This window comes from Scleropages formosus, chromosome 16 (assembly GCF_900964775.1).
Source record: "Scleropages formosus chromosome 16, fSclFor1.1, whole genome shotgun sequence".
NCBI lineage: Eukaryota > Metazoa > Chordata > Actinopteri > Osteoglossiformes > Osteoglossidae > Scleropages > Scleropages formosus.
In genome coordinates this window covers 18,693,082-18,716,005 of record NC_041821.1, presented here as the reverse complement: position 1 = coordinate 18,716,005, position 22,924 = coordinate 18,693,082, and the positions used below count along the sequence as shown (strand labels likewise).

The window sequence follows — 22,924 nt, the reverse complement described above, 5'->3', positions numbered from 1 at the left end:
TTATGAATAGTAATTCCGTTTCACTTCGGCATAAATAGCAAAACAGTTTACACTTCAGAGTACATACAGGAAACCCAGATACACACTTGGAGAATTACACTCTTTTGTCAGAAAGATCTGTCTCTCCTATCTCTCTATGGAGGTGAATTCTCTTAAGAAAGTCTTCTGTATAGGAAAGTAGTCTTGACTAGGAGCGTTACACTTTCCCATTTGTTGATCTAGTGACATAAATGTAAAATCATCAAACAAATTATTCAGATTATTCACCCATTGTGCAAAACCAGGGTCCACACTAGCTAGCGGGGAGCCAGAGTGCCTGTGATTTCTAAGAGTCTGGTGCCAATCGCTCCAAAACATGCCAAACAGTCCTCCATACTTTTTATTGTTTTAATGGTTATTGAGTTTTTACAGCATTCTGTGAGTGACCTTAAACACAAGATAATCAAATTGTGTTAAAGACCCTTTGATGGTGAAAGCTCAATCTCAATCCAAATTGTGGCGCCACTGTCACGTTCCCAGTCTGCTATAGTTTGTAAGTGAGCCCTTTGCTGATGTTTTTCAATGCCTCCTTCGGCACTTGCTTCACATGATATTGCTATTTTAAGCTGTAATCGTCTTTTACACCATGTAAAAGAGGTGAACCAGCCAGTCAGATTTTCTGGTTTTTTGTGAGAGAACGAAACAGGAATCATTTGGACAGGATAGAGCAAACACTGCAGTCATTTCATAGCATCATTCACTTTTGCTGTTGTAATCTGTGTACTATAGTAGATTTCCCATCAGCGCATACATTTTGGAAGTTAAGTTTTGAAAAAAAAGTCTATAATTCTAGATTACACACACATTTTCAGAACCGCTTGTCCCATACGGGGTCACGGGGAACTGGAGCCTACCCGGCAACACACGGCGTAAGGCTGGAGAGAGGTAGGGGACACACCCAGGACGGGACGCCAGTCCGTCACAAGGCACCCCAAGCGGGACTTGAACCCCAGACCCACCGGAGAGCAGGACTGCGGTCCAACCCACTGCGCCACCCCGCCCCTCCTAATTCTAGATTATTGATAGGTAATTCTGATTCATAGAAATTTGTAAAGAAAGCTTAATCTCTGTACATCTCAATACTTGGCACTTGCTTGACATAATGTTGCTATTTTAAACTGTAATCTTCTTTTACACCATGTAAAAGAAGCAAACCAGCCATTCAGATTTTTCAATATTTTGCAAAAGAAAATTACAGGAATCATTTGGAGAGGATAGAGTAAACAACAAATCATGTTCATCTTTAGGAGAAAAAGGCAACCCATCAAAAATTTTGACAGGAAATTCCATTGTTTGTGGCTTCATCCACTTCTGACAAAGACGAGATGTGCCTTTATCATCATGTAAATCTTATACTCAGAAAGACACTAAATAATGAAATTGTGTTCATTAACATGGGAAGTCATGTTCAGAGGAAATTAATAAGATGTTGTCAGCATGTACCGTAGTTTTGTATTTACATATAGGACAAATATCGCCGATACCTCCCTCACTGTGTGCCCATAGTTTCTATGCCAGTGCAAACAGAAGTGGACACAACAGACAACCCTGTCTGTGCTTCTCTGACATTCAAATTGATCTGACCATCCATTAATAAGAACTGCTTTGAGAGGCTTGTTATATAAGACCTTTACCCACTGAAGAAAGGTGTCAACTAAATCAAATGTGTGAAAAGAGCAGAAAACATAAGGTCTTTCAGTATGGTCAAACAACTTCTTAGAAGCCCTTGTACATTGTTTGAGAAATTGTGGTTCTCAATGAAGCCAGTGTGGTCATCCTTAATAATGAACGGAAGCTGTTCCTCAATATGTGTCAAAAGTACTTTTGTCAGGACTTTTAAGTCTATATTTAAAACAACTTTTCGCCTAAAAATAGCACAGTTTTCTGGACACGTCCCCTTTTAGGGATCAAGAAAATATTGGCATCTCTGAGTGATTGTGGCAGAGAATTGCATTCAAATTAATTATTAAACATTTAACAGTGCCAGCCAAAACACCCTGAAAGTCATTATAAAAGTTGGTGCCGAGTCCATCTGGCTCAAGAACTTCTCCAGGCTGCAGTCATTTCATAGCGTCATTCACTTTAGCTGTAGAAAACTGTGCAACAGAAGATTTCTGATTAACTCATATATTTGGGAGATTCAGTTTTCAAAAACAATGTCTATTAATTCTAAAGTATTTTTTGGCAATTCTGATTCAGTAAAATAAAAGTAAAGAAAGCTGAAGCTCTCACTCTGTCTCTCATTATATATATATGTACAATACATACACACACAGTTAGTTCAGCCACAGGCTGGTTGCTCAAAGTTTCAGTAGAAAACAACCGCATTTTATCCTCATTTCCTTCTGGAATACTGTTTCTCATAAAATGTCTTCCATTTCATAGCATTTTCTTGATTTATGGATTTTTTTTTTTTTGTGATCCTTTCATTAAAACAGGCTATGTAAAATCCAAGTAGCACAAAACTTGCACTGAGTGACATTGACAGAAGATATCAAATGTGAGGCTCAATCTATGGGTTTATCTTCAATATTTGTATACAGAGCTTCTTTTAGGAACTTATATTGTGTTAATTTGAGCAGATAAAACATATTTCTACTATTTCATTTTTATGACACTTGGCTTAGTTATTCTGCAAGCCATGAATATAAGAATCATTGCTTTACCCAGTCTGGCCTAAGTGACCATTAACTTTGTAACTAACAGTAATAAATCCTCTTTCCAACAATACTGAAATACGGTTCTATACTTAAACGTTTGCTTCAGATTACAGTAAAATGAACTATTGCTTTCCTTCGTCCTCAGTATCAGATCTGCTCCCAAGTCTCCTGACCTTCAGGTTCATGCCAAAGACCCACTTGTTCTCGCAACACCTTGGAACCGTATAGCCTCTGCTTTATTGTGTCCCTCAAGAGCCTTGCCTAAAACATCTGTTTCAGTGTGCTCTTTATAACACGTTAATTCTGTTGAGTTTTCCTGTTCATCTTGCCATTTTTTTTCCCCTCAATAGATAGATAGATAGATAGATAAACATTAAACACAGTTTCATAGTTTTCATTCTCATAGCTAAGACTTAGCCTAAGTGTGACCCCAACCCTATGAACACCGAAGCCTCAAATACCACCCGGTAATTCTCAAAAATGCAACAGTAGCAGCAGCAACAATACCAACATTTTAAAGTGTTCACTTTTATAATTAATAATAATTCTGTCTGTTACTACGGTGCTGTTTATTCACTTGAAAATGCAGGACTTCACACCACCGTAGGGCGTTCGGACAGTACAGTACACTGAGTGACCCGGATGTGCTGAAACACTTGCGCGGGAATAGCGGGACACGCGGACTGATCATGGACTGCAGCGCGCGCTCGACGGGCTCCGCTCCAAAACGCGTCCACTTCGGCCACTTGAACCATCTCCCAAAGGGAGCCGAGCCGACGTCCATCGGCAACACCCATAGCGCTGTTGCTCTTCTTTTTTCTTTTTCTTTTTTTTGACAGAAATTGGATTAGAGGGGCGTGCGTCAGCGTCCGGACAGCGCGCGCAAGTATTTTTAGAGCGCGCGAGCTGGGGAGGAGCGCCGCCGAGGTGGTTCCCGCGCGCACACAGGGAGAGAGAGAGAAAGCGAGAGAGAGAGAGAGAGAGAGAGAGAGAGAGAGAGCTGCGGGGAGCAAAGTGCTGCGCAGAAGCTCGCAGCGGTCGGGGAGAGAAGGGATGTCGGTGCGAAGCCTCATCCCTGTGGTGAGCATCCCGTGGAGGAACAACAACTACAGCCTCGTGAGCAAGGAGCCTCCCCTGTCGGACCAAGGAGAGACCATCATTGGGGTGTATCTCCTGGTGCTCGGTGAGTCCCGGAGCCGGAGGTCAGGCTTCTCCCACTTTCTCTGCTGCGGCAAAAGCAAAAAAGGTCGGTGGAATAAATAATAATAACGCGTTCGGTGTCCTCGTCACTTCACTTGTCAGTCTGTACCGCGCAAGATGGAAAGCGGCTCTAACTGTCACTCACTAGCTAATTCTGATAGTCACAATGTGACTTCTAGTCCGTAACTGATACATAATCAATGTATGCGAACCCCCTCCTGACAGTTATGTCCCTTAGTTTTACCATGAATTGTTTATTTAATGAGAATCGTTCTTTGTCATGTGACGTAACAGGTGTTGCTTTAGGAAATGACATGATGTGTCGCAGAAACACACATTCAGTGCAGGTGTAAAAATATCCCACCCAAGTTGTACTGGTTAAACCAACTAGGTAAATAGAATCAGGTGTGTAAATCATCACCTTTTATTCTTTTCTTGTGTTAACTTTAATATTTAACATTTAGGTTTTATTAGTTTTGTTTTAACATTTTATTATGCAAAAATAATGACCACCCCTAGGGCTCATACTTTCAGGCAGCACTGTTAGAATAATTTGCTTTTGTACGCTTGGTGTGTTCAAAAAAATCTTAGTGTTTAAATTCAAATAGCTTTAAAGATTTCCGCATTTTTGGCTTATGTGGGAAGGGGTGCGGTGGCGCAGTGGGTTGGACTGCAGTCCTGCTCTTCGGTGGGTCTGGGGTTCAAGTCCCGCTTGGGGTGCCTTGCGGCAGACTGGCGTCCTGTCCTGGGTGTGTCCCCTTCCCCCTCTGGCCTTGCGCCCTGTGTTGCCGGGTAGGCTCCGTGACCCCGTAAGGGACAAGCGGTTCTGAAAATGTGTGTGTGTGTGTGGCTTATGTGGTCCCTGACTGCATGATTAATGTAGTTTTAAAAATTTTAGCGAGGCTCACGTTGTAGTGGTTTTCATCCTGGCCCTAGAATTTACCCAGGTTAAGAACCGGAGAGTAAGAAGCAAAGATATCACTGCAAATCACTTAAAAATTTAATTGTTGGAATAAGGAAATAAAAAAAAAAAAAATAAAGCAACTGTTGGGTGGCATGATAAAATTTAATTCAAGTGCAGAATAGACTGAGAACACCGATGCGAGGACAGAGACATATTCCAGCGTCAGCAGGCACCGTCTAGAAATGTTTTGGTATGTTGTTAGTATGTTGGTATGTGAAGAAGTCCGTGTGTAAGGCGCCTAGATCTCCTGCTGGTTTCATGCTGAAACTGAAAGTTTAAACTGGTACAAGGAGCTGTCATCAGAATTCACGAGACCCACTTGATGTGCTGACATTCACGCCGAGGAATTAATTCTATGGAGCTCCGTAGAATTAATTCTTGCCACCGCGCACCTTTTGTGGTTTTTATTGTCTTATGTCATTATAGCTACCTGCGTAGTGTGGCTGCGTAGCTGTCCTCTCACCCACGGTGGTACACGACACAGCAACGTTCGGTGTCACACAAGGGCTAATCACCTCCATTCATATCCCCTCTAATCTGTGGAGGTAAAACGGCTTGACCTGGAGGAGACGATTCCCTGCCAGTCTAGACCTTAATGCGATCCCTTCTAAAACAAACCCATAGAGCTTATCATTCAGCAACACTGGATTTGTCACTCTTCATCCCAGTTGCAGGTGGACAGCGCCTAAGGGCTGCATTAGCATTCGATAAGCCTCAGCAGGGCTCCAAGCTCGTGCCATTGTTACTGGAAAAAGAGGGAAGCTCTGTAGGCTACCAGAGTCCGTTATTTTAACCCTATTTAATGGCAAATTATAATGTGTTATATTAAGCGCAACCAAATGTACATCCAAAAAAAAAAAAATTGAGAACTGAAGCCTAAGCCTCGATTGTTCTTGATGTAAGTGCTGTCACTGTTAAAAATCTGTTCTGGAACCGCTGGTGTGTCTTCTCTGTCATAATAAAGTAAGGGTGAAACAGTATGTTTCCCCATCACCGCATGAGATGCAGGTAATTTGCTTATGTCCAAGGCTGGAAGGCAGACTGCTCAACATTGGCTAAAAATAGTGTGCAGTCAATTGTTGTGACCTGTAGCGAAAGCTGGGGCCAGTTCTGTGGTGCAGCTGGTTCTGCAGACCTGGGTGACCTCTGCTTCCGCGTCATCCCCCACTGCAGGGTGGCTCTCGTGGTTCGGAAACAGCATCGTGATCTTCGTTCTCTACAAGCAGAGGGCTTCCCTCCAGCCCACCGACTTTCTCACCTTCAACCTGGCCATCTCCGATGCCAGCATCTCCGTGTTCGGTTACTCCCGTGGCATCATTGAGATCTTCAACGTCTTCCGGGACGACGGGTTCATAATCACCTCAATTTGGACGTGCCAGGTAAGGCCCTCGTCTACATTTTAAGTGGGTTTAATATAGTCGGGGCTGTTTTTCTTTTCTTACATTCCTAGAGAATGTGCATATATCGCTTGTAGTCATGACCTTTTCTGAATGGTGACAGGAAAATGAATTGTTCTCATTTAGGGCTATCGTTACATTTTTGATTCAGATCATTAGACGTGCATTTTAATTACAAATATACTAAGAAAAAAGTATTATGGTTTTTTAAAGAAAAGAGTGATTTATAGTTAGGCTTGTTTAACAGCTGGGGGTGCGGTGGCGCAGTGGGTTGGACCACAGTCCTGCTCTCTAGTGGGTCTGGGGTTTGAGTCCCGCTTGGGGTGCCTTGCGACGGACTGGTGTCCCGTCCTGGGTGTGTCCCCTCCCCCTCTGGCCTTACATCCTGTGTTACCGGGTAGGCTCCGGTTCCCTGCAACCCTGTATGGGACAGGCGGTTCTGAAAATGTGTGTGTGTGTGTGTGTGTGTGTGTGTGTGTGTGTGTGTGTGTGTGTGTGTTTAACAACTATTTTGAGAATATATCAGCAAAACAATCTTCTTTGTATTTTGCACATTGGATTTGGTTGCAGTTTTACACTTATTTACCTATTTTTGAGGTTGGGTTTTTAATTCAGCTTCAGCACATTACTCGAGATACAGTTTGGTTTACAGCAAAGTTTCAGCTGCAAGGTGAGATTCTATCACCTGCATGTTTTAAAAAACTACATGAATTTTCAAAGTTATTAATATAAAGTCAGATTACCGCATGTATTCAGTTCAAGATGGGAAATGTTCTACGCAGATTTCCATATGACGACACATCAGAGTCTCAATCTCAAAAATGTCTATGTCACTTCAAAAAAACTATTGCAGGAAGATTTTTTTTTATTAATTACAGCATGTGTATTATTGTCAGTCTTAATATATAACAGGTGAGTTATTGTGAGTATCAAAAATACAAATCCCATCATACAACACAGTACCTGGCAATAAAGAATTAATGGTTCGGACTGCTATCCACCCGGACTGTACAGTATAAGGCTTCTTGCCCTCATCATCATCTCACACAGCTGGGTTAGGCACCTCAGAGCTACTAGGCTGCCAGAACTGGCATCTGCTGTCAGTTTTGTGCACATGTCAGTGTTGACTGTTTTCACACTCTGGTCTTTTTGCATTCCATCCACAGTCACTTTTAAATGTCTCATTGTTGACTGTATCCACACTGTCTTCTTCGCACATTCCAGTGGTGGTTGCATCAACACATCAATTGCACGAACTCGCTGACTTTTTTTTGCACATCTTATTGTTAACTGTTTGTGTCAGCACTTAGTTTGAGACGTCAACACTGCTGCAGGGGCAGATGTTGCCTCCATCCCGGCAACCACTCATCATCGCATAGCACAGTGTCATTTCCCGGACTCTTTTATCAAAGTTGCATCTGTGCTTAACGGTAAAATATCTTCCTTTACCATAAAGCTTTCCTTCTTTCCTGGAGATGTTTGAACAACTCTTAAATTAACATCTTAAAAGCCTGTATAAAGAAATGTAAAGCATTACCAGTATTTTTTAAATAATAGCACTATGTAAAGGTGTAAAAGGAAAGGGTTTCTTTTAAAATACAACCGAGGTTGCACATTTACTGCGTTTTGTATGTAATGTCCACATGCATATTTCATTGTTCATGGAAGGGTTGAAAAAATATATAAAAATAAAGATAGCTGTTGTTCACACTATGCTTTCAGGAAGAACTGAATAGCCCTTAAAAGAGACCTGCTGAGAAAATTAAAATGCTTCCCAGAGTTTTCTGTATTTTGTTTCAGTGGGTACTGGACTTATTGGATGGATAAGACATACAGCACACTAAAATGGGGCTGGTAAAATCTGGTCCAGCAAACCTAAGGGAATGCATTTTTATTAGTGTCTGATTTATACCTTAATATCTTCACAAATTCCCAATCCTTTGTGATTAATAATTGAATAAATGGTATCCCAAAGAAAACATAGGACCACTGTCCCTTAAACAAAGATTCAATGTAATATTTGTGTAGGACAAAAATGAAATGTTATGTTTTCTAAGTTTTTGAGTCTCTCGTTATTCCAAGCTGCACCCGACAGTAAATTTTGCCAAAAAACAGGGCAAGCAAGCGGCTTTCACATGGAAGGTGAGACACTGGCTGGATAAGGACCTCTGATGCGATTACTTAGAGGTGATTAGCAGCAGCCTCTGCCCCGGGGACTCAATGAACTGCCCAGCGCTTGGGGAGGAGCTTTGCTCAGTTTCTCATCACATGAATAACTCTGTAATTGTTGCTCAGACTACCAAGGTTACGGCCCAGGATGACTTCTGAAAAAGCTGTTTGAATGGCTTGGCACTTGACCCCATTCTTTTTATAAAGTCATACAGTACTGATAGTATTGCTGGAGGGACCAATTGCAGGATCCCAAGAAACTATTTACTTACCAATGTAGGTTAATCAAATAATGTTACTACTTACCTGAAATTCTGACTGAATAGCTAGTTCATTTGTTGACAGTCTGTTTGGACAGATGATTTTTCTTTTAATATTGTCTGCAGGGGGTGCGGTGGCACAGTGGGTTGGACCACAGTCCTGCTCTCCGGTGGGTCTGGGGTTCGAGTCCCGCTTGGGGTGCCTTGCGACGTGCTGGCGTCCTGTCCGGGGTGTGTCCCCTCCTCCTCTGGCCTTACGCCCTGTGTTACCGGGAGGGCTCCGGTTCCCCGCGACCCCGTATGGGACAAGTGGTTCTGAGAATGTGTGTGTGTATTGTCTGCAGGGATGATAGTCTGATATTCTGTTTAAAAAATTTCCAAAAATACCATGCCACAATTAAATGATGTAAATGTAACATTGGTATATTAATTCTGCCCTCTTTCACATAAGTAAAGTCTAAACCGAAATTGAGTAGTTGCACCCTTGAAACCAGTGCCTGTAATGGCCTTGGTTAAAATTTATTTTAATTGTGGCCCTGAACATGCGGTGTTGCTTTGTCTGTGATTGTTGCCTTATATGTGAACAAGGGATATGGATATTGCCATTGCCCCCTTCCTCCCCCTTCAAATAATGTTATTGGCTAGCCTTTTCAATCAATAAATCAATCAATCAATTGCATAACCTCTATGAATCAGCTCTGTGGATAGCCTTGCTGCAGAATTAATTAATCCAGCCTGGAACTGCACTTACATGTCAGTAAGAAGAAGGTTGTTCTTTTTAAATAATTTCCATAAGCAGACGATCTGTATCCCATCTTTGACAGCTTCAGGTATGACAAGAGTTAAGACTTGCATGGTCCTGGGTTATTCATTCATACCAAATAATGAGTCACGTATTGTGACAATGGTAGAGCAGATTTTTTCATATCGCAGCTGACAGGATCATCAACCGTGGGCCTGGCAATGAACTGACCTTCCATAGACTATAGCTCAGTGTTTTTTAGCCTACAGTTGTTCAGATCTTTTCTGTATCAGATGTGTCCAGATAGGTTTCCTGTCAACACGTTGCAATACCCAGGAAGGGTGAGCAGTCACTGATACTTGAACCCGCAGTGGTTTATTTTTCTTCATTTCTTTGCAGTTTGGAGGTTCTTTTGTTTTTCTCTCCTCAGCTGGCAGCTTTCTTACTCTATAGTTAAATGCAAGTGCTGTTTTTCACACCCTGCAACACTGGATCATCAACAGCAACTTTGTTTGGCACTTTGTGTCACTGGTGAGAAGAGCAGTCTATAAACATGAATTGAATTGAAAACTTGAATTCCTCACAATAATGTGTCTTTTTTCAGGTGGATGGATTCTGCACATTGCTTTTTGGCTTGGCTAGCATCAACACCCTCACAGTCATCAGTGTGACAAGATATATAAAGGGATGCCATCCAAATAAAGGTACAAATCTGAAAACACATTCAAGTTCTAACTAGAAATGTCATCATCTGTCTCAGGAGTAATTTTCTCATTATAAAACTTCTTGCACAATGCTACAGGTGCTGTAACAGCTAGTGTCAACTAATACTACACTAGTGATCCCATTTCCTGTTCAGTGATTACACTGGATTTCTTATGGAAATGTACGTGTTTTTTTTCTACAGCCCACTGCCTCAACAACAATACAATCTTCATTAGTCTGGTTTTCATCTGGGTGGGGGCTGCCTTCTGGGCTGGAACTCCTCTTCTCGGCTGGGGAAGCTACACAGGTCAGGTGGCAGAACTGGCATGCTGTTCTCCTGAGCAGTGTTTAGTGGTATCATATAGTGAAACCAGTAGTGCTCTTCCATGCTCAAATCCTTGTGTTTCTTCAATGCATCTGCAGGTCTGACAGTGTAATAACTCAAGTTTTAATCAAACACTGGAGGGATGATTTTTACACAGTCACCACCCTGTTAGTCTAACCAAGAAAAACCAGCATTCTTGAAAAACACAAGTGGTCCCTTTGGCCCAGTGGCCTATGGTACTTTTCTTGTAGCCTGCTAACCCTTCTATTTAATATTTATAATCTTCTAATGTTACAAAGAGGTTCAAGAACAGCCTCACCCAAGCAGCGAGGTATAAGTCCCTCAAATGACTCCTTCCCAAAGAACAAATTTCACATTTGCGGTATACAGACTCTGTATGTGTCATTGCATAAATACATGTGCATTGTCTGTAATTGTAATTGACTGAAAGATAATTTGCTTCTAATCCATTCTACATGCTTTTCCCTTCAGACCGTGGGTATGGGACATGTGAAGTGGACTGGGCCAAAGCCAACTTCTCCACCATCTACAAGTCCTACATCGTGTCCATCCTCATATTTTGCTTCTTTCTGCCTGTGCTCGTGATGCTCTTCTCCTACGTGTCTATCATTAACACAGTGAAGCGAGGCAACGCCTTGTCGGCCGATGGGGACCTGACCGAGAGGCAGAGGAAGATCGAGAGGGATGTGACAATAGTGAGTCACTCACATCTTGTTCAGAAAGGAATAGGAACTTTGCCTACTGACAAAGCTGCTAACAAACATAAATATATAGCTATACATATATATACATATTTTCTAAAATTTCAGCAGAATGAACACAAACTGTTTACTTAAGCCTAGCTGATAGATGTCAGTAGAATGCACCCAAATTCAGCTCACTTTACTAGTGTTTACAGTTCTTGTTTAGTGTTCCCAAATTTTGGTGGACAGAAGACAAACATTTTAGGAAGAGCTCTTTGTTTGTGTGAGTTTCTTCTGGGTGCTCTGGTTTTCTTCCATGGTCCAAAGACAGGTGAATTGGGGAACTTAAATTGCCATTAGTGTGTAAGTGTGCTAATTAATGTGCTGCTCTATCGCTGTCTCAGTTCTTCTTCATGTGAATGTAACCCAGTTCATCTCACAACATTCCAGATAGGGAAAATCCCTGATCAGATTTCTTTAAATTTGCAGCATTGTTGTGAAGCAGGTAACCCTAGAAGTATATTTGTGTCAGCTAGTATATTGGTGATTTACTGACAATGTTATTTACTGAAGACAAATATGTGACAATGACCACGTGATGATATCAGTGGTACAAGTTTGTGTTTGTGTTTTTTCTGACCACTTGTGGTCCACTACAGGTCTCGATTGTGATCTGCACGGCTTTCATCCTGGCATGGTCACCGTACGCCGTGGTCTCCATGTGGTCAGCCTGGGGCTTCCAGGTACCCAGTCTGACGAGCATATTTACACGGCTCTTCGCCAAATCGGCCAGCTTCTACAACCCGCTCATCTACTTCGGCCTGAGCTCAAAGTTCCGACGGGATGTGGGCGTGCTTCTGCCGTGTGCACGTGAGGGCAAGGATACTGTCAAGCTCAAGCGCTTTAGGCAAATCAAGGCACGGGCAGAAGGACCCCCACCTCCGCTTCCACCACTGCCACCCTCATATGATGTGGAAAAAAAGTACATGGCAGAGGAGCCTCCTAAGCCCTCACCCAGCCCTGACTCAGGAGTGGGGAGTCCGCCGGAGACTCCGCCCCCCGCCAACCCCAATGTCTTTTTCATCCCAGTGTCCCCTGATTCACCTGAATTTGAAAGTCACAGACTATGAAGAAACACTTTTCATTTGTTTGTGCTTTTTCTATAAAATGAATATTACTCTAAAAAAAAAAAATAAAAAATCTTCATGGATTTTAGAAATGTGTGTACAGCTGAAAAGAATCACTCTTTTTTTTTGTATATGACATATGTAATTTATTTTTCTGTCTTATTTCTTCAATTTGTGTTGGTAAATTTGAATAAAGATATTTCTGTATTATGACAGAATTGGTGTGCAACTCTGTGAGTTACCCTGGTAAATGTGAAGGTTGCCAATAAGACTGAAGAAAGCGAAAACAAATGATACTAAGAATTTCCTAAGCTATTTCTCAGCCATTAGCGATATTTGTGACATAGAAAGTTGATTTTTGTATTGTTTAATGCATTCATATGCATTTGTATTCATCTTAATTTGCTGATTTTACTTAGGTATGTTTTCAAGAGAAAATTGAAGTAGAGAACATAAGACTGAAAATTTGAACCTCAGTACCAGTCTAAGTATGGGATTCGACAAGCACGGTACAAACAAGATCATTTGAAAAAACGTTTCACACACACCATAGCACACACACACACACACACACACATTTTCAGAACCGCTTGTCCCTTACAGGGTCACGGGGAACCGGAGCCTATCCGGCAACACAGGGCGTAAGGCCGGAGGGGGAAGGGGACGCACCCAGGACGGGACGCCAGTCCGTCACAAGGCACCCCAAGCAGGACTCGAACCCCAGACCCACCGGAGAGTAGGACTGCGGTCCAACCCACTGCGCCACCGCACCCCCACACACCATAGCAATAATACCATAATACCTTACTGTACTACATAATAATACCTTATTTTATATCATGCTGCACTATGGTAAAGCTGGAGATAAACAACAGTAAGCACACACACGCATGTCTATATGCAAAATCTGAAGTTTTGTTTTCTTGAACTGATCGATAGCATTGGAAACAACCGACCTCTAGGCTGAGCAGGGAGAAGGTGGTGACCATGGCAAGTAGGGACAGGGGTTTTGGACTGGGTTTGGCATGGGATGACCCTGCCAGGGTACACCGCAGGAGGGCACAGCCTTGCTCAGCAGAGTGCGGTGTACAAACGCCTAATCAGTGTTTACGGCCAGGTAATAACTGTGTGTGGCTTGAAATTTATACCATGTTTATACTAAGTGTGCACCTAGTCAACAACCTCACACCTGTCAGCCCCACACACTTCTTCCGTCCCAAGAAGAGCCTAAATCTATCTATCTATCTGTCTGTTTGTTTTATAGGGGTATAACTTGTGAGTTTGGGGAGAGCAAAAGTGTTATAACTGCTCCCCTGGACACAAAAAGCAAAAAAAAAAAAAGAAAAGAAAAGAAAAGAAAAAAAACTGAACTCATCACTTGCATAGACAAACAAAGAAAGAGAAAACAGTAGTGTTCCTCTCCAAACTACAGTATCTTAATAACAGTTAAAAAAGTGTCAAGTTGCACAGAATTGCAGTTTTATTTCAAATCTGTCATTTCAGTGCACAGTCACCTAGTTTACCCCATTTTTTTCGTTGTACTAAATGACATTTTACTTCAAGCACTGGAGAAACTTATGTCCTGTGCTGAATTATAAAACAATTAATTTTTCAACTTACCTTCTAATTCCAAAACCTTTTTATGCTGAAAACGATATCTGTTGCCTATGACAAAGGAGCTTATAAATACTGTATGTGTGCCAAATATTACGTTAATACATGAATACACAGGACTTGCTGATGAGAAGGACTTGTCACGTTTGTGATCATGATGATGTTCAGCGGAAGCTGAGGCTGAGCGCTGTGGTGCAGAAATAGAGAAATGCTACGCGAGCTCTTCCAGCCCCACACAGTCCAGGGCAGCGCGTACATCGTTTAACCGCTTGCTTTGCCGCTGCCGCTCGTCCGCAGAGCGCCGGGCTGCGGGGCTGCGGGGCGGCGGCGAAGGGCGCGAAGGGCGGGCGCTCAGCCCGATAAAAGCGAGCTCGGGCGGGACAGGCGCGCGCTCACTACTACGGCTTCGGGCTCGCGACCGGCCTCCCGCCACCGGACAGAGCTGTAAATGTGTGCGCGCGCTTTAAGCACCAGGTGGTATTCTAATAACACAGGATTTGAGCAGAACGTGGACAGTGACGTTTTCTTCCGCCCAAAAGTAAGTGTAAACTTTACTACTGTTACTAACAGTGAGTGATAGCGCATCATTTTCAAATTTTGTGTCGCTTCAACCTCTCTTACACTCTTTTTCTAGTTTTTCGTTTCTTTAAAAGTTGCGTTCCGTATATATTGAAACCATACGGAACGCGGTTTGTCCCGTATTAACCTTTCTTTCACACCCAGAGACATTTTAAAAGTATTTTTTTTTTACATATATTTATTGCATACATACCTAAACTTAGCAGTTTGCATAAAAGTGTTGAAAGATTTGGAAAACAAATCGCAAGTGGATGTGAAACACCTGTGTTGCATGTGAGTCCGACTATCATTGGCCGTTGCTACGTTACCTGGATGCAATTTGAGTGTGGGGAAGGGTCAAGGGTCAAGCCAAAGGAGAACCCCCCCCCCCCCCCCCCCACGAGAGGGTCGAGGCAGGTAGCTACTAACTAGATATGTTATCATCGCTACTAATAGTCCACCTCGTAAACGAAAATGATTAGAGAAGTATAAAAAAAGAATGGGAGACTGAGAACCGACGGAGGACAAGTTTATGGCGAACTGTAAAGTTTGTAAGAGATTTTTCTGTCAGCGGTGGTGGAGCATTCGACGCAAAACAAGATGCGAAACAGGAAAATCATCGACGGAACGACGTAATGCACAAGACCAAGGAACAATTTCCAGTTTTTTTTCTTGTTAGAAAGTCTAATGGCCTAAGCAGATAGTGATGTGACTGGTGTGTGAGACTTGCAAGACATTAAAATAATTTTTTTTTCTCACACGTGTCAGTGAGCTAAATTAATTCTCATTCATTTTAGCAGAGACTTTTTTTATATATACATTAACTACAAAGAAATTCCAAGTGTCCCTGTCCCTTGTTTTGCTATAAAGAACCCAAAAGTGTCCCTATTCTCTTCTGCGGGGGTTGCCAACCCTAACTGTACCTAAAATCTGACCGATGAAGAAATCTTTCAGTTCTTCACGATTCATCTGCTCGTTTGCTGGAGGAAGTAAAAAAGTGAACCGGCACAATAACTGAGCGTAAATGTTTACCCCTCCAGCGGTGGGTAAAGCGGCGCATGTAAACTTTAACTTAAACTTTAAGCCATGTTGGAAGAGTGTACACATTGATTGAGTTCTAGTGTGAGCGGAACTGAGAGTGTAACTGTACCTCAGACTGTGTTATACACCACAGTACAGTACAATACACACTGAACTAGTGCAGGTAAACTACTACTGAATCTTTACTTTTCTTGAAAGTCAGTTTACAACCCCTTCCCGTTGCCGTTTAAAATGCATCGCACATGCGCACGCACTCACAAAGGTGTACCCTGACTGTAGTGACCTCCCTAAGGGTTATTTATGGGTGAATTATAAGACAAAGCGGACGATGTGAAGGCTGCCGGCAGGACGCGGTGAGCGAAGCGAGAAGCAATGAGGGAGTCGAGAGCCCGGTGATGCTGGACGTCGGACTGTGCTGCAGGTTCCCATAAACCTGGCAGAACTTTTGCGGATTTTAAAGATGATACGCAGAGAGAAAATGTGAAATTTTGAAAATACCTGCTCGATGCAGGTAGCAGAACGGTTCTGAAATCCTTCTTTGTTTGCGAAAAGGACATAAACGGTCTCTCTTCTAGACCATGTTAGTTTTTGGGTTTTTTTTTTTTTTTTTTTTTTTTAACACCTACAGGACTTTTTAGCATTTGCAGGACTTTTATGTTGCTAACTAGGGCTCCACAACAGAAGTGGTGTCATGAGAAGCCAAGCACTGAAATTTACGGAGCAGTTGCACCGAAACAGACTCGCGCCGACAGTAAATGTTCACCGCAGCAGCGACACGTCACGGCAGAACAATCCACCCCTCACGGTAAATAGTCTTTTAGCCCCTGTGAGAGCCCATCCTTTTTACACTATATAACAAAAAGGAAGACAGAATGTTCATTCTGCACTTTTACTCTCAGAATATAAAAAGCGAGATGGCAAAAGAAACATTGATTTTTGTCACGGTAATGAAAGTTGTCCAGGAAACAATTCATGGTGTGTTCACCCGTACACCCCAGCAAAGCACTCAACCAGCGACTTCACACTTGTGGATAAAAGAAAATCTGTTAAAAGTATTTTTTTTTTTTTTCTCCCCACGCCTTTTATTCAAGTTTGGTAAAAGATGCTTTTGTTAAATTGTCCAGTTGACAATGAACCGTTGCCAGAGTGGTACTTTCTCCCATACCTCTGACGCCTAAAAGTTAATTGAGGGTGAGAAATTAAAGGACCTTTCCATAAAGACATGGCCTTGTTAAACTCTTAGTTCTAGTTCCGTTAAGGCCTAAATTATGAAAAAGGCTTCATATGGAGGGTTTCTTCTTGATAAATCTGTTAAGTCCATTTAATGCTGTCGTGTGTGTGTATAAATAAAATATATGCCTGTCTACTGTTATTGTACTGTTCTCCCTGCGTGTTGTGCACACCCAGTACGTTAACGCAGTTTAACAGCAAGCCAAACTCGATTCTCACGAGCCAGGATTATGAGCGTCTTGCTCCTTTATTGTCTCCAAATGTGAAAATGCGAGTGAAACTATAATAAACAGAAACAGTAAAGGAAACTTAGTCTAATTACAACAATCGTTATAATAACTAGTTAAATCGTTTGCCGATAGCACACTTAGCATGACACAGCACGAACTCACAGCATGACACAGCGCGAACTCACACACGCGTTTTACAAGACAGTAACGTGGAGTTACGGCTGAATAAACAGAGTTTACATTACAAAGGTCAAACTTAAAAGCACGTAAACATTTTAGCCAATGCCTGCAAGAACTTCACAACTTACAGTTATTGCTTCCACGGGCGTAGGAAAGCACACAGAACTCAAGACGCTTCCACTATGCCTATCGCGACAGTAGCGCATCATGGAAATAGCGCATGTGCACAAATTGCGTATAACTTACGGAAATAAAGGTTCCGCTCAACAAAGCAATTAATCACATGAACTAAACAAATCTGCGGGCAGAACACTCCCCGTCTGGCATGACTAATGCCACTAAATTTAAGCTGTTTTCTCCCTGTCCTTTTCAATCCCGTTCCTCCCAGTCATTTTCCAGCAGGAGGACGACGTCGGAGATGGGCCGCAGGTAAGTCTTCGAGGTGCCCTGAGATGACGTCCGTACTTCAACTGTGCGGACCTTTCCATCGCTGCTTGGAGAGGTTGACGTGACCAGAGCCATAGGCCACTCATTCCTAGGCGCTTGACTTTGGTGTAACAGCACAATGTCCCCAGGTTGCAGGTTCCGATGCGTTCTGTGCCACTTGCGTCTTGAATGGAGAGTGCTTAGGTATTCGTTTCTCCAACGGCCCCAGAATTCATTCGCAAGCGCTTGCACTTGTCTCCACTGGCCTTTCAGGAGATCTTTTCCAGTGAAGATTCCTGGTGGAGCATGTAGGCCTGGCTTTTGAGTTAGGAGCATGGCAGGGGATAGCAGAACTGGTGAGGAGGGATCCGATGAGATGGGGACCAGCGGCCTTGCGTTGATTATTGCTGAGGTCTCTGCCATCAGGGTACACAGAACCTCATGTGTCAGGTGAGTGCGTTTGTTTTGTAAAAGCATAGAGTCTAATATCTTGCGTGTCACCCCAATCATACGCTCCCACACTCCCCCCATGTGGGAGGCGTGCGGGGGATTGAACTTCCATGTGCAGCCGTTGCTGTGGAGATACTTCAGGATGCTGGTCTGCCTCTCATCAAGACACCCCATGCCCAGTTCCGCGCTGGCAGCGACGAAGTTAGTCCCCCTGTCTGACCTAAGCTGCTTTGCGGGGCCTCTAACTGCAAAGAATCTCCGCAATGCATTGATACAGCTGGTGGCATCCATAGACTCTATAACTTCGATGTGTACTCCCCTGGTACTCATACATGTGAACAGAATGGCCCACCTTTTGCTTTGCGCTGCACCTCCACGAGTGCGTCGAGTGACCACCGACCATGGTCCAAATATGTCCAGCCCCACGTACGTGAAGGGTGGAGATGTGTTGAGCCGCTCCGGAGGGAGGTCAGCCATCTTTTGCACTTCTACCTTCCCCCTGAGCTTTCGGCATATTACACAGCGATGAAGGATAGAACTCACCAGCCTCTTGCCAGCAACAATCCACAGTCCAGCCGCTCTGATGGCCCCTTCTGTGAACTGACGCCCCTGGTGTTTCACTTCCATGTGATGGTGTTTCACAAGCAGCTTGGTAACATGGCTATTCTTTGAGAGGATGATTGGGTTTTTTACCTCTGATTCAAGGGAAGCATGTCTGAGACGCCCTCCGACCCTCAGGAGGCCATCACTGATGTAGGGGTCAAGGGTCAGGATTGGACTTGAATTAGGGACTTCTGTGTTTGCTTGAAGAGCAGCATATTCGTTCGGATATGTGTCTCTTTGAACAGACTCTAGTATGAGCCTCCTGGCTGCTTCGAGTTCTCCAGGAGTGCGAGGCCTGCTACATTGATGCCATCCTTTACACATGTGCTGCGATGTGTCGGTGGAGCCTGACTTGTGGGAACGTGCCTGATGTATCAAGAGGGAAACAGCTCTCAACAAGGAGTTCCATGTGGAAAAATGCTGGAATCTTTCAGAGCCAAGTCGCTTAGCTTCAATGTGGGTAGCGAGAGCCGTTACTTGCGGTCTGACGTCCATGTCCATTTCAGGGTCTATCAGTTCAAAGTGCTCGTGCTTCTCTGGCTTTGGAGGCTTATAGAGGAAGTCAGGTCCCTTGAACCACATTGTGTTCATGAGCTGTGATGCAGCCACAGATCTGGTGGCTAAGTCGGCTGGGTTCTCTTCTGAAGGGACGTAATGCCACTGCTCAGGGGACGTTGACTGGCGTATGCGATTCACGCGATTGTGTACGTAGACAAAGAATCGCTTTGAGTCATTACCGATGTATCCGAGGACCACCCTGCTGTCGCAGTAGAATTGTACAGCGTCCGGCTTGTGGTCCAGTTCGTCTAAGATCAGCTCCGCTATCTCAACCGCCAGGACGGCCCCACAAAGCTCAAGGCGTGGGATTGTGGGCTCTGGCTGCGGTGATAGTTTTGCCTTTCCCAGGACAAATCCAACTTCACAACGGCCATCTTCAGTGACAGCTCTTAGATAAGCTACTGCCCCTATGGCCCAGTTTGAGGCATCGGAAAAAAGACACAGTTCCGTGTACATAGGTCTTGAGAGTGACTTGGGTATATAGCAGCGAGGCACGTGGAGGCTGCTTAGCTCCTCGAGTGACGATTTCCATACTTCCCATTTGCTCATCTTTTCATCTGGCAGAGGAGCATCCCAATCCTGAACTCCACTGGACAGCTCCCGCAACAGCAATCTGCCTCTGATCGTCACTGGTGCTGCCAGACCCAAGGGGTCAAAGATGCTGTTGACGACTGATAGCACCCCACGACGGGTGTAAGGCTTGTCAGTGACAGCTACTTTAAAGGTGAACATATCTGTGCTGATGTCCCAGCATAGGCCTAGGCTCCTTTGGGCCGGCAGAGTCTCATCATCTAGACCCAGGTCTTGGATGCCTGAGGCCAGTTCTTCTGGCTTGAAGGCTTTCATCACAGTGATGCTGTTTGATGCGATTTTGTGCAGCTTCAGGTTAGACTCTGCAAGTGATGCACAAGTACGCTTCAGTAGGTCTATAGCTGTAGACTCTGTAGGAAGGGATATGAGCCCATCGTCCACATAGAAGTGTCTTTCAACAAAGTGCCTTGTGTCAGCTCCATACTTTGGTTCTCCTTTCTGAGCAGCTCGCCGCAGACCGTAGATAGCAACCGCCGGGGATGGGCTATTGCCAAAGACATGCACTCGCATGCGATATTCTTCTATCTCTTTGGATAGGTCATTGTCTTTATGCCACAGGAATCTCAGGTAGTCTCTGTGGTCGTGCTTTACCAGGAATCCATAAAACATCTGTTGGATATCAGCAGTGACTGCGATGAGATCCTTCCTAAACCGTAACAGCACACCCAGGAGAGTATTGTTCAGATCGGGGCCTGTAAGCAGCACTGAGTTGAGGGAGACACCGTGTTGTTGGGCGCTTGAGTCAAACACGACTCGTATCTGCCCTGGCTTCTGCGGATGGTACACCCCGAAAATGGGCAGGTACCAACATTCTTGCTTCTCATGGATGGGCGGTGCCTTCTCTGCATGTTTGTTCTCAAAGAGCTTTTCCATGAAGGAGGAAAACTGTTGCTTCATCTCCGTGTTTTGCTCAGAGTGCGTCTTAAAGACCTAAGGCGGGACAGTGCTTGCTCTCTGTTGTTCGGGAGTGGGGGACGAGGTGACTTGAACGGTAAGGGAGCTACCCAATTGTTCTTTTCATCCTGATGGACTTCTTTCTCCATAATCTTTAGAAAGATCTCATCCTCGAAGGACATGGCACATTTGTTGTCATTGTCTGTACGCTGAAAGACCATAAGCCCGAGCTTGTCTTCAGGTTGCATAGGTTTTGACGTGGATGTAGAGAGACCATACCTGCGCTCCCCGCCGTAGCACGGTTTTTCCTTTACCCTGATGCTGTTATGACAAGGAGTGAGGAGAGACGGGCGTCCGTTCTGTAGGATGTGGGTTCTGAAGACACTCAGAGTTGGTTTATGAGCATTGTCAATACACACGTCACCTACAATTACCCAGCCTAAGTCTAGACGCTGAGCAAAGGGTGCGTTATGTGGTCCATTGAGTTGCTCTCGCACCTTGTGCACACGTATCATGTCTCTCCCTAGCAGGATCATCATCTGCGCGTCAGGATCTAGCTTGGGAATGTGGGGAGCAATGTGCCTTAGGTGAGCGTGTGCGAGAGCGACCTCTGGAGTTGGAATCTCAGATCTATTGGTCATTATCTCATTGCACTCAATGAGTGGTGGAAGGTCCATGCACACACCTCCATTCACTGCTTCAATTTGAAAGCCTACCGCCTTTCTTCCAGTCATCTCCGTGGTGCCTGCGCATGTCTTCATCAGGTATGGTGACAGGTTGCTCTCAACCCGGAACAGGTGGAAAAATTCAGAGCGGGCCAGTGAGCGGTTACTCTGATCGTCAATGATGACATACATTTTGATGGAGTGCTCCGGTTGACCCCGGGGGAAGACACGCACCAGGCACACCTTTGAGCAGGACCGCATGAGGCTGCCCTTTCCGCAGACCTTGGTGCATCGTGATGTCACCTCAAGTGGAGGACTGCCTCGTGCTTCTGCGTCTGGTTCTAGAGTGGTCAGTGAAGCAGGAGGTTGGGAGGTGAGAGGGTGCATTGCAGAGCAGTGTCTTTCGCTCTCACACTCGCCGCATTTCAAAGTCGCTTGACAATCCTTGGCCTGGTGCCTTGGAGAGCAGCACTTAAAACAGCGTTTGTGTTCCTTTAGGATGCTTTTTCGTTCCTGCAATGTTTTCATTCTGAATAACCTACATTTTTCCAAAGGATGAGTTTTCTTGTGCACAGGACAGTATCGAGCTAGATCATTGTCTCCTCTCTCAGCCTCTGTAGTGCTTGTGGAGTCTGCATCAACTGTGGCAGACACGTCTGTCTTTTGCACAGATATAGCAGTCTTGAATCCGCTGTGCTTTGACTGAGTTCTCTCACCTTTGTTATAAGACTGACCGCTGCCAGACAAGGTGAAACTTGGGTCATTTCTGGCCTTAGCCTGGTTATAGACAAAGTCAACAAAAAATGAAAAAGGAGGAAAAGTTACTCTGTGCTGTTCCTTGTATAGTGAGCCGGTGAAGAGCCATTTGTCTTGCAGGGCTGGAGGCAACTTTTCCACTATGGGCTTTATCCCACGAGGAGTATCGAGGTAGGCCAGGCCAGGAAGATAGCCATCATTTTTAGCTGCGAGCAGCTCCATGAGAAGATCGCTGAGCTCTCTCAGTTTTGTGTTGTCCTTAGCCGACAGACGGGGGAAGCTATCCAATCTTTTAAATAGGGCATTTTCCACTATTTCTGGTGTAGCATAGCATTCCCGAAGTCTTTCCCAGGACAAATGGAGGGCAGCTCTGGGGTCAGTAACATAAACGGCACGGATCCTTCTCACATGCTCAGATGACTCTTTACCCAGCCATTTCACGAGAAGGTCCAACTCTTCACTATATGTGAGCCCCAAGCCCTGTGTCGCGTTGAGGAATGAGGACTGCCATGCTCTGAAGTTCTCTGGCGTGTCATCGAATTTGGAGAGACCAGTGGTCACTAATTCTCTGCATGCTAGGAACTTGGCAAAGTCTAACATGGTTGAAGTGTTAGCATGAGAAGGATGCTGACCATGTTCTCTGCGTGGGTAATCCGATGGTCGTGAAGTAAGTATGCGTTCAGTTGCACATGCGTGCTGATCTGCTGAGGGTCTGAAGAGATTGAGCGGAGGCTTCTCCTCTGCAGCTACAGATGTTGTTTGCTGAGTATCATTGTTCGCAGCGTGCCGGATTTCATCGTGATGCGATAAAGCAGGAGTCTGAGTACTGACCTGTG

General features: G+C 44.3%; 1 protein-coding gene across 1 annotated transcript; it reads left to right on the top strand.

Annotated features, from left to right (window-relative positions):
* Positions 1–3,391: 3,391 nt before the first annotated feature.
* opn6a (opsin 6, group member a) lies at positions 3,392–12,295 on the top strand. Its single transcript, XM_018750784.2, has 6 exons — positions 3,392–3,882; positions 6,037–6,242; positions 10,036–10,135; positions 10,339–10,443; positions 10,954–11,177; positions 11,825–12,295. The coding sequence occupies exons 1-6, from the start codon at positions 3,753–3,755 to the stop codon at positions 12,293–12,295; spliced, it is 1,236 nt and encodes a 411-aa protein (XP_018606300.1). The 5' UTR covers positions 3,392–3,752.
* The last annotated feature ends 10,629 nt before the right edge of the window (positions 12,296–22,924 follow it).